This window comes from Apium graveolens, chromosome 4 (genome assembly GCF_009905375.1).
Source record: "Apium graveolens cultivar Ventura chromosome 4, ASM990537v1, whole genome shotgun sequence".
Taxonomy (NCBI): domain Eukaryota; kingdom Viridiplantae; phylum Streptophyta; class Magnoliopsida; order Apiales; family Apiaceae; genus Apium; species Apium graveolens.
Window position 1 is genome coordinate 15,298,884 of NC_133650.1, and position 12,456 is coordinate 15,311,339.

At 33.7% G+C, this 12,456-nt stretch overlaps 2 protein-coding genes across 2 annotated transcripts; one reads left to right on the forward strand and one right to left on the reverse strand.

The window, feature by feature from the left end:
- The first annotated feature begins 528 nt into the window (after positions 1-528).
- LOC141716677 (ribosomal RNA small subunit methyltransferase, mitochondrial) lies at positions 529-2,260 on the forward strand. Its single transcript, XM_074518872.1, has 2 exons — positions 529-1,054; positions 1,157-2,260. The coding sequence occupies exons 1-2, from the start codon at positions 650-652 to the stop codon at positions 1,907-1,909; spliced, it is 1,158 nt and encodes a 385-aa protein (XP_074374973.1). The 5' UTR covers positions 529-649; the 3' UTR covers positions 1,910-2,260.
- A 1,130-nt stretch (positions 2,261-3,390) lies between these two features.
- LOC141717802 (3-epi-6-deoxocathasterone 23-monooxygenase CYP90C1-like) lies at positions 3,391-10,928 on the reverse strand. The gene is made up of 9 exons (XM_074520000.1): positions 10,420-10,928; positions 8,356-8,683; positions 7,714-7,863; positions 7,312-7,599; positions 5,287-5,376; positions 5,072-5,150; positions 4,794-4,900; positions 4,552-4,682; positions 3,391-3,839 (listed from the first exon to the last, which is right to left on the reverse strand). Exons 1-9 carry the CDS (start codon positions 10,728-10,730, stop codon positions 3,740-3,742), a joined length of 1,584 nt encoding a protein of 527 aa, XP_074376101.1. The 5' UTR covers positions 10,731-10,928; the 3' UTR covers positions 3,391-3,739.
- Positions 10,929-12,456: the final 1,528 nt, after the last annotated feature.

Consider the following 12,456-nt stretch of genomic DNA (forward strand, 5'->3'; position numbering starts at 1 on the left):
TATATTTACATATTTGTGATTAATTATATTGTTTATATACTTTATTGCATAAATAATGAAAGAATATATTGTAAATACACTATATATGTTTGGATAACAATGATAAAACATATTATTCTATAAACACGTTTATTTTTTGCCGAACTTAAATGTTTTCAATGAAGTAATATTTTCATAAAATATTCTCTGTAAACTAATATATTTTTATGTTGATCTAGTTGCTAACATATGTAGTATTCGGAATCTCTAATTTAACTCGATCCGATTTAAATTAGAAAAAACTCGGCCCGATTCGATCCGAAAAAAAGCCCAGCTAGGCCCGCCTCGAGGGCCCAAACAGGCTCTGTCATTTTCGGAAAGCCCGACCCGGCCCGGTCAAAATCAAAGTCTGAAAAATTCGGTCCGGTCAAAATCCGGGCTTTTTAAGACCCGGTGGACCTTTTGTGCATCTCTGCTTCTCACCCTAAAATACATTTTTTCCAAAGACAAATATACATTTTTTAAGTTTCTCGTCAGTCAGTCGTTGCCTCAAATAATTTTTGAAATAGCAACGGTTAAGTTTCCTGCCAAATTTCAAACCAAAAGCATCACAAACCGCCCATAAATACATAATTAAACACTCCTACTACAACATTTCACACACTAAAAAATGTTTAAATCTCCCAAATCTCTCTCTGCATGCATTCCCAGATTCGTTGTTCGCCAACACTTTCTTCAAATTTGCGAGAAATATAGCCACGCTTACAAAAATAAATACGAAGATGACGATAACGACAAATATAAAACGAAAAAAGAAAACCAGGAAGATTATTTACAACTATACAAAAGCAGAGGACAACACCTTTTAACTAATCAACGAGTTCTTGACTCCATTGTTCAAAAATCTGATGTTAAACCTACTGACACCGTTCTCGAAATCGGACCCGGAACTGGAAATCTCACTCTTAAGCTTCTTCAAGTTGCTAAACACGTCATTGCTGTTGAGATTGACATGCGTATGATCGAGATTTTGAATAAACGTGTCGCGGAAAGCGGGTTAGAGCATAAGATCACTGTAAGATAGTGTTGCGTATTACATGTTTGATAAAATGTCTCAAAGAGTTTTTAAGTTTTTCTTCGTTATTTTGGTGTAATTGAGAATTTGGCAATGCTGTAGGTTATTAATAAGGATGCATTGAAGACTGAGTTTTCGGGGTTTGATCTTGTTGTGGCCAATATACCTTATAACATTTCGTCGCCTTTACTGGCTAAGTTGTTATTTGGGGCTAGTACGTTTCGTAGCGCGACTCTTTTGCTACAGAAGGAGTTTGCAAGGCGGCTGTTGGCTAATCCTGGTGACTCTGATTATAATCGTCTGGCTGTGAATGTGAAGTTTGTAGCTGATGTTAAGTTTGTTATGGATGTGAGCAAGAGAGATTTTGTACCTTGCCCTAAAGTTGACTCGTCTGTGGTGAATATTTATCCGAAAGATGATGTTCCTTACAAGGATCTAGATGAATGGGGTGCTTTTACAAAAACATGTTTTACGAAGAAAAACAAGACATTAGGTGCAACTTTAAAGCAGAAGAAGAAGGTTATGGAGTTATACAAGTTGTTTAATGGGAGAAACTCAAATGAAGAGAAGTCTGGTGATGACTGCAGTTATGATTGCTGCGATGATGAAGATGAAGAAGTGAAAGAAGAGGTGAGTGATGAGGAAGATCGTGATCAGTTGTCTGGCTTAGATACTGGGATCAGTGATTTCAAGGACAAAATTATGGAAGTACTAAAATTAGGTGGATTCGATGATAAGAGGCCTTCAAAACTACCCAACACAGAGTTGCTAAAACTGCTCCTTCTATTTAATGAAGCTGGAATATACTTTTATGATCAAACAAGATCTACAAATGTTGAGTTTTTGATGAACTAGCATATGACTTGACTTGTGCGTCAACTATTTGTTTCTGCATGAACATACCAACTGTAATTTATGTAGCGAGCCTTAAACTTTTATGTTATATCACCACGACACCAATATCTATATAATCCAAAACTTGATCGATTTTTTTCTATATAAATGGTGGTAGAGATTGTTTCTGCCTCTGTACAATGGTTCTATCTATTACTCTATCTTCCTGTTTTTGGTTTTTTTTTTCTGTAATTCAATGTATTCAGAGGGAGACCTGTGATGCATGGAGATGTCAAAAGTGTTAGACTGCTGGTGTTGGACAGTGTAAAGATTGCGAAGGTGATTCTTAACGTACCTCTCCATTTTTAGCTACTGCAGGTATTGGCCCAATTTATGAGTTTTATTCTGTCAAGTAAAAGCCCAAAAGTTTGGCTTGGTCATTACATAGTTAAAACTTATAAGAGTAACTCCGAGAGCATCTCTACTAAGCTCCTAACCTAAATTTTGAGGAAAAATCATGAAAATCAAGCTCCAAAAGACTTCTGACTTTTTTTCAAATTGTTAGAAGCTCTTTTATGCTCCTTGATATTATGAGTCTCTCTCCTCTCCTCTTTCTATTCTTTACTAATATAAATAACTTTCTTTCAACTTTTTCATTACATCACTTTTTCTTTATTTAGATAACATGGGTATATTAACTATTAACTAATTAAAAAATGCTAGCAAATAATTTAAGAGGCTAAATAGATTCATTGTTGGAGATGACAAGTATTAAGAGTTAATATTTTATTTTATTTTTGAGGAGAGGGACAAATTAACTCTGGGATGAGCTCTAATAGTTCATATTTCTTAACAATATTTTTCATCTCCATTTCTATCCTAATACCCTGGTCAAATCAGAAAGTATACTAATTTTTTACCCGGCTCATAAATCAGAAAGTATTGTGATTAACTATTTGTGTGTTTTGACCCGCGATTATCCCTCCTACTTCATTTGATAAGAAACTAAAATGTTGGGAGAGAGTGTGATGCCGTTTTATGGGCACACTCTTTAGTAGATGGTGATCTGATGGCTCCTTCTACTTCCAAGTCCTGATAAGTGGTCTTGATCATCCACTTGTGATGCTCTTCTCCTATTCAATTATCTTGTTAGGGATTAATGCGGGCTTTAATTCCGCCTAATTTTGTATATTCTATTATGGTCGACATGACAAAATCAGAGGAAGATCATCTATCTATGAAGTGTATAATCATAACCTCCATTTACTGAAATTAGAGGAATCATGAATTTATGATGTCCTCCTGATCACGACTGCGCAACAGAATTTCCAAAGAATCTCCGTCCCACAATCACGAGTCCCACGCATGGCAACTACCTAAAACTCCCTGTATAAACAATCTGATTGCAAAAACAACTAAACTAAATACAGAATATGAAGAATATCTTGATGGGGTAGAGGCGCATGTGCACGACATAATTTAGAACCATAACACATGTTAAATTTCACAAATATAATCAGTGAACTATTTTTTTCTGAGAAGATAGATAGATAGTGACAATTTATTAAACAAAGTTTGGATCCCCATCAACCCCACAATCTTTCTATCAAAAAGGACAAGGACAACAGAACCAACTCCATAATACTCCTCGTCATCTTTACATAATGTTTATCTGTGAAAGCATATAGTTCCTGTTCTGTAGAATATTTCACAGCTAGAAAAAACCGATCGGGGGTGGGGGTTAAAAGGGACAGTTCAGGGTGTACGATCTGATCGTGATATGATGTTGATCTAAAAGACCCACTTGATAGGTTGCCTATCGAACTTGCATAGTGTTGTAGTAGGGCAAGATCAATAATGTTGTTGCACCATTGGCTTGATAGTGATAGGCAACTTCCTCTTCATCTTCACCGTTGGAAAAGTAACTATATTGTCATCCTCCGCTACCCATCTGCTTAGTTAGGTGAAAATCGACATCAGTTCTGTTTCGGTCCAATGTAATGTATTAATGTTCACAAATGACAAAAAGCTATCTAAATAAATGTTCACTCCTATGAGGTAATGACTTAAGGGGAGGTTCTATCCATAGATGAAAACCAATGAAACACTTCAGTTATCATATATTTTTCGATCTAAAATTATCTCATACTTGTTGTATCAAAAGTGTAAAAAGTAACATATGCAATAAAGTTAATTAAATTCAGCAACCTCAGTAGCTGGTAAAAATCTCATGTTCAACTAAAAAATATTTGCATGGCATGAACCCTGATTTTAAATCCTCTTCCATTACAATTGCGGATGTCCTCTTATGTGGGGTAATCAGTGAATTACATCCTTAGCGAGATTGCCCATGTACATATTGTACCATGTATCATATTCATATCATAATATGCTAATTGTCCTAATTGTGAATTTGTATCATTATAACTTTGCTTGGTGGAAGTATTAATTTTCCAAAATCACCTAATACAGAAGTTACCAAAAATCCGTTTTACAACTTCTAAGATACAAACATTCATTTTGCATTGCAGGAATGGTTCTAGATATAAACATTCATTTTGCGTTGCAGGAATAGGTTATCGATGTCGATATTTTAGTACATATATTTTTCATCTTCTATGCATGAAGTAACTCAAATTACTTGCAGTTAGTAGGAATTATACCTGTACTTGGTGACAAAATGATGAAGGAAAATGGATACTTCAAGCTTTGCAAGTTCTAAACCAGGACAAAGTCTCTGGCCACCACCAAATGGTGTAAAAGTAATGCTGTTGTTTACCACACCTCTTGTCTTCTGCCGACACAGATTGAAAAACAAGGGAAAAAATATATTTACTTCAGAAGCTGCTTAAGGGGTAAATATAGAATTTACCTAGAAATTCTACATATTTATATGTGTACATACCTCCCATCTCCAGGGGTCGAACTGATAAGGATTTTCATAATTTTTGTCATCCATGTGAACAGAAGTAAACGATGTCATGACACACCAATCTTTTGGTATCAAGAAACCTGCCACATATCATTGACAAGCCAGGAAACATATCAGTTTCTAACCATCACTGTTTTTCAGCATTTTATGTTTGTACTTTAACATGCCATTGAAGCTTTTGTGAATATATTGTTCTATTAATATATGCGGAAATAAGAGATGCCTTCTGTCAATGAAACAATCTTGCTGACCTTTGATTTCTACATCTTTTAGAGCTTTTCTCCAAACAGCATTGATGATATTTGCCATTCTAAGAGTTTCAGTAATCACCTATGACAAAAAAAATTACCAAGTTACTTTGCGTTAGATATAAAACATCTGCTCTTTTCCTTTAATTATTTCCAATATATTCACTTAATAGAAATGGCACAACTTAAGATAGCAATCAAATCATAGGTAAACTCACATTTTGAGTAAATTGCAAGGACATGTAATCGGTCCAAGCATATCCATCACAGGATTCAGCCTTCTTCCTCTTTAGAGCCATGTTTTCTTCCTGAAGTCACATTATTATCCATTAACACAAAGATCACCGCCAGTAAAAACAGAAGCATAGTAAAAAACGCAAATTTGCGTGTTCTTGGCAGTGATATGCAAACTTTTTTAATGATCTACAAGGTCAACAATAGAGTAAGAAATAAGTGATAGTAAAATTATTTCTTCGTTAATCTGTAGAAAGACTACTCTCTAAATTGTTTTAGCTTTGGTACATCTTGTGTCGTGAACTTCCCATCACTATCTGCCAGGCCGTACATAAAAGCTTGGAGGCCTAAGCATCAAGTCGTGTCGCTAGCTTAAGTAATATTTTGCACCTCCCATCTCATGTACATTGAGAGTTGGCTAACATGAACTAGTAAGGTTCAAACATCATTGTAAAGAAAATTATTTTACCCGCATGACTTTTTTCCATGTTTCACAAATTATGATCCTCATAAAGAGATCAGGAAAAATGATCATTCTTGTATGTAGATTTTAGAACTAATTATCTTAAAAGAATACGATAATACTTTGTCCAAGGAATTAAGCCATTCATTTAAACTACTATTAGGTAATGTATTATTATGAATGATACTCAAAACATTCCCAAAGGCGATGACTGAGGTTGTCAAATCACCGCAAATTATATATTGATCACTCTGGAGCTAAGAAGCAAGGATACGGGTGCGGGGATGCGGGTGCGTAGTGCGGGGATACATGGATTCGGTAAATAAAATAATACGGGGATTCGGGCGCAGGGAATACGACACATATATTTATTATAAATATATATTTGATGTTATGAATGAAGAAAGCTATTAACAAAACAAATAATTTTATGCAAATTGTATCAAATACATGATATAAGCATCTCTAACACATGAATTTAAACTAAAATTACTTATATATGTAGTATAAATATTAAAAAATATGTATTTTAGATGAGAATTTTTGAGAATTATGAACATCGGAGTATCCCCAAGAATCCGAGTATCCAATACGGGGGTGCGTGAGGATACGGGGATTCGTTGGGTGACCGAAGAATCCCTGCTTCTTAGCTCTGGAGGGCACCATCCGTGATTTTGCTGTAGGAGCTCAGTACATAATATTATGTATATACATTATAAAAGAGAAATTAGAAGCCTAATTAAGGTGCACAATTAAGTAAGATATTTACATTATTTAAGGAAGAGCATAAAACAGAACTAGCAAGTGTTAGGGTTTGATAACTATAATAATAGGGTGGGGGTGACACTAGTGGTCACAGTCTGTCAGAGATCAGATGGCCCTTTCACTCCTCACCCTCCTCTAGGTCTAGGTGGACCGCATGCTTCCTGAATAATTAAATTTACAAGAAGGCTGCACCATTCATTCATTCTTCCATTATTTTGTACTCTCTACTACTATGACTTTTTATAAAGTCAACACCTCTTTCACATCCCTACTTTAGTCACATTCTATCCCTATTATTGAAGGTTGGAGAACTTGAAAGATGGATAGAATTTCATATAATCTTTTATTGTATTCAATAGTTTGAAATATATATATGGACAATGCAAATTAATTTGATGTTAATTTACAAACTATCTTAAAATCGTAAGGTGTGTGTAGAAAGGTTTAGATTGAAGCATACATGTTTAGTTACCACTGTCATAAACTTAAGCTACGTTATTCATACCGGGTACATTATTAACTCTTCTAAAACATTAAGGATTAATAGTTAAGGAGATACTTGGACAATATATCTGTAACAGTCAACTAAAGGTAAAATATTCTTTATATCTTGCTACTCTTTAACGATTAAAACTTCCTCCTACTACCTATCATGGAAGAGTTTTCGTACCCAGATTTTGTTTGATGTCTTATTCAAGTTTTGTTAATAGTAAGAGAGTTATCATGTATGCAATTCTAAAAGTCAGTACAAAGTAATGTAGTATGAAAGAAAAGAATATACCACGACACGAGATAGAGCAACAGGGTTGTCGTTGAGGTATTTTACAGCTAGGGTCATCGCCATGGGGACAGAGTCCTCTCCAGCAATCATCATTTCTATGATATTCTCAGTTATATCTGAAGGCAATCTTGGCAATTGCTGTGTATTGTCTGATGATTCCTTTGTATCACTTAGCAGCACATCAATGACATCAATTGGTGTAGCTGAACTTTTCTCTCCTGTTTGCTCCATACCCAATTTTCTCTCTTCCACAATGTTTTTTACCATCTTAAACAATTTCTTTTTGGCCTGTTTTCATGTGAAAATCAGAAAAAACCTGAACAGTAATATACTGTACAAAACAATTACATGTACAAGCACTTGCCATTGTATGTAGATCTTGTTTAAGTGTATGTGGCTTACCTGCAATGATTTATAAAGTCTTGTTCCAGGGAATTTAATAGGTATACATATTATGCCCTTGATGAATTCTTGGAACTCTCTCTTGAGAAACTCCATATCTTCGCCCGGACCAACACTCATCAGTACTCTAACCAGAACTTCAAACGTTATCTGGTAGAATCCAGAATAAAATATTAACGTATATCACTTATTTCTTTCTTAGCTGAGTTTAAGAAAACAACATAAATACCACAATATGATACAATCGAAAATGGTACAATATGATATAATGTAGCTATTGTGATACTACAATCGAAAACATTACTTGAAATAAGTACAAAAGAAATGTGTATGAGAAAAAGAACCGCGCAGTAAGGGGGATAACACACTTTTCATGTACTTGGTTTGGAATTTTTACTACACATCTATACAATATGCTTCGAAGAGATGCAAATATTCAAAACGAGAAACGAACATAAAATATACGCATTTAAAAAGTGTCTCAAAAATTACAAATGATCAACACGATGAATGCACAAATTCTAGTTATATATAGAGTAAAATTTTGAATTGTGTTATATAAGCGTTTAAGCTCGAAAAAAACAATTTCCACACTTAAGATAAGTTCTTGCGAAATATAGATGATGCAAGTCAGGAAAATACCTGTTTAGTTTCATCCTGTACGAGAATAGGCAGATTTTTATGCTCCCAAGTAGACAGGGTGAGTTTGACAGAATCCTCAATCTCACGAGCAACGCGAGATTTGAATTGAGGTGATCGGAAGTACCCTCCGATGAGCGAATGTAATCTTTTCTGAAGAGGTCCATTTGTTTGAAGGATTGATGATTTTCCAAGCAACTCCGTAACAGATTTAGGATAACTAGGTATAAAAACATTGCCATGATTTTGCATAACAATTTTGTTAACGTCAGGATCCGTTGATACGATTATGGGTTTTCCCAGTATATGGGTTCTGAACACTTTTCCATACCTGCATGTAACAATCTGTTACGATATAAAAAAATAAAGATAAAATATTCAGAGAAACCTAATTAAATATTCATGTTCCGAATTCCAAAGCTCCTAATTAAGAACATAGCTGAGCTAGGCTAGGCTCTAGGCTGTCTCGTCATTGTACTGCCTGTAAAAGCTATACTAGTACTATATAGCTACCACTTTACTCAATGTCAGCTTTTATATACCCTTTGCTCATTCTGTTCATTTTCTGCTTTGCCTTCCCTATGCTATCCTATATGCTACGTACGCCTGTGTGTCACTTCTGCACAAATACACACGTCTAACAGATACTCACATCTTTACTAGCAGCATCCATTTCTCTAAGTAATGGTTGGGATTTTGTTTGCTTGATTCGATTAGATTCAAATTAGATCTTTATTTTATAATAAGGTGTGTTGACTATCTCGACTGGTCATGAAGATGACTATCACAACTCACAACATACCGCTACCCCCTGCCTCTTACGAGCATCCACCTGGAATCGAGCTAAAATTTATGATATATATTATTCATTTATATTATGTACAGAGCCGCTTAACAACTTACTAATAAAATATTACCCGGGAACGGTTAAACGAAATGAAACTGAAACTCGGACTCTCGACTTTAGATGATCATTAAAATTGATTTGGCTTCAAGGCCAAGCTATATATATTTAGAGGTGTATGTGGGATCCTTAAAATAGTAAACATCTATCGGTTAAGGAAGAATAAAATCTTGGGAGGAAACAGTGCATGATCTGTTCATCATCTTAACTAATAAATAATAATACACCGACCCTACTACTACAACTTACACTATTTAGTTCCACACACGGCCATAATTATACTTCATGTTACTTGCATGCCCAGACAAACCCAAAAGTTATAGTATAGCAAACAATAGTAAATGATGTAATCAGATCTGTTATTCATACAGTGCCTTTCATTCTACTGCTACTGATCATCTCTCAGGCTATTATTAATAATACTATAGGATTACAAAATGTGTTAGGTAGTGTGCCGCAACCAATACTTTAATATGAGTGGAAAATATTAGTAGTATTGTTAATAGTATATAATAGGACCACATTTATAAATATTCTGCATAAATAATGTAGTTTGCATTATTCATCACTCATCACCAGTACTTCATATGCATGCATCATGGATCATGCAAATCAAATCTATCTGGTTTTATAAACTGATGGTGTTCGAACGATAACTCATTCCAGAACCATTGTTCCGCACTTTTTTATTATATAAAAAAATTACAAAAATAGGCATTTTGAACAATTGTTATGCACTTTGAAACAATGCAAAAATATTTATTTCTTTATTATATAATAAATACTTTATATGTATAATCACCTCTAGGACACCGGTACTACTTTCTTTATTTCTTTTTTCACAGCATGGTTAAATTGTTATTTTTAATATTAAAGTTTGGTTATATGCTACTATTTAGAAAAATAAAAATTTTGAAAATTATGTTAACGGCAAATAAAAAGAACAAGAGGGAGTATAATATTCTCCTTCTTTTTATACTATGCCGAATAAGTAAATAATATTTACGACACAGTCATGTGTATATCACTTTTCTTTATTTAAAATGTAAAGTTCTGTGACATTCTAAAAATGCAGGAGCTAATATGTATACAAATTTCGACAATAAAAACGATTCCCAGAAAGAACAGAAATATAATTGAAGGAAGGAAGAAAGAGAACGTACATAGCTTTGCGTTTTTCCATGAAAGCAACAGGACGAGAGGAATATCCAGAAGCAATAAACTCCAGTGTTTCTCCGATAACAGGCCAGCCTGAGGTTCCTCTTGGAATTTTACCGCTAGTAGTACAACTACTTGTTTCATCATTTTTCTTCTGCTTAGATTCACTGTGGTATATAATCATTTTTCTCCACCCTCTTCTCATAAGTTTCATCAGAGTATGAATGTATTCGGTATCATCAAACAAGTGCCATAAAATAGCCGAGACTAATAACAATAACAAACTCCATGCGGACCATGCCCATGTCACCATCATGAGAGAGAGAGAGGGGGAGGGAGGGAGGGAGCGAGCGAGACAGAGAGAGAGAGAGAGAGATCTTGTTGGAAAATTCTAAAATCTGAAATTAGTGACAAGTCCAAATCTGATTGTCAGAAGATATATAAGATGTATGTGTCCCTTTTATCTCCCGTCTCCTCCCTCTACTTCTTTTACGTACCTGCGCGTACTGCTCACCTAATATTGTCTTCTTTTTCAGCCAATTAATACTCCCTCCGTCCCTCCCAAATGTTTACATTTGGGTGGGGCGCGGAGTTTAAGAAAAATGATAAAGTAGTGGAGAAAAGTTGAAAAAATGAGTAAAGTAGTGGGACCGATTAATATTATATGTATAAAGTGGTTATAGTGGAGGAGAATAGTGGATGTAGTTAATTTAAAAACTATAAAAACTTTACTATTTTTGGAAAGTTTTGAAATGTAAACAATTGGATGGGACATCCCAAAAAGGAAAGTGTAAACAAATGGGAGGGACAGAGGGAGTAATATTCTACTCATAATACCCATGTTTAATACAAAAGACAAAGAATGATAATAATAAATTGCTGGCAATTGAAAGATTTGTCTTTTATTTAATTTTAGAAGTATCTTCGGTGAACTTTAAATCTTTATAATATTTGGTATCTAACAAATCTTTAACGACATCGGTATTAAAAAAATCGTTCAGCTATTTTGGATATTAAAATATTTGAAATCGCTAAAAATTGACCCCACAATAAATTTTAGAGAATTTACCAAAAATATCAATTTTTCTAAGTGTTTTTGCAATTTTACTATCTTCTGATTTTTTTTGCAAAAATACGGAATCAACCAAAATCAACCAAATATGTAACTAGTTGAATAAAAAATTTTTGATTGATTTGAGTTTCCGTGTACTTGCAGAAACTCATCAAAGGTTAAAGGTTACATGCAGTTGATTCTGATTGTCAAAAAACCGTATTTTTGCAAATTAAAAATTATTTTTGCAATTTTTTTTGAAAAAGTGACAGTATTTTTGCAAAAATGTTTTAGTCTTGGATATTTTTCAAAAAAACCCTAAATTTTATTTAATTTTTTTGAATATTAAAAGATCTGAATTTTGTCTAAATACTAAAAATCGATCTCAAATCGCTTAATATCCAAATGAAATATTTTTATTTATACAAATAAATTAAATACTAAATAATTGTCCGCAATATATTCCAAAAAGCGAATTACACGTTTCGGGGAAAAAAAGAACAAACAATTTCTGTAATGCCATGCTTTCTAAACCTAAATTATAGTTATGCATCCGGCTCACTTTTCTTTTTCGACAATATATATGCCGTTGGCTAATTGAGTTATGCATTTTGTCCTGAGTAGCGAGTTCTGGGCACAAATTTTCACAAATTGACGTAAAATGTCTGTTTGTTACTCCATCTATACCACCGAATTCTTAATACCGGAGGACGGAGGATCGAGATATATTTTAATATTTTCGTAAAATATAATTTTTTAAATAATTTTAAATATTTTTTTAAATAAAAATAAAATATTTAAACTTTTATACAGAAAAATAAAATTTTAAATATAAATTATAGAATTATATTTTATAATAACATTAAAATACGTGTCAAATATAAGAAAAAAGTATATAAAAAAATCCCCAGGAAGTATTAATTTTGAATTGTGATGTTATCCCATACTAGGATGTAATTCGAGGGGTGCGGTTCGCTAGCTCGCTCGACTT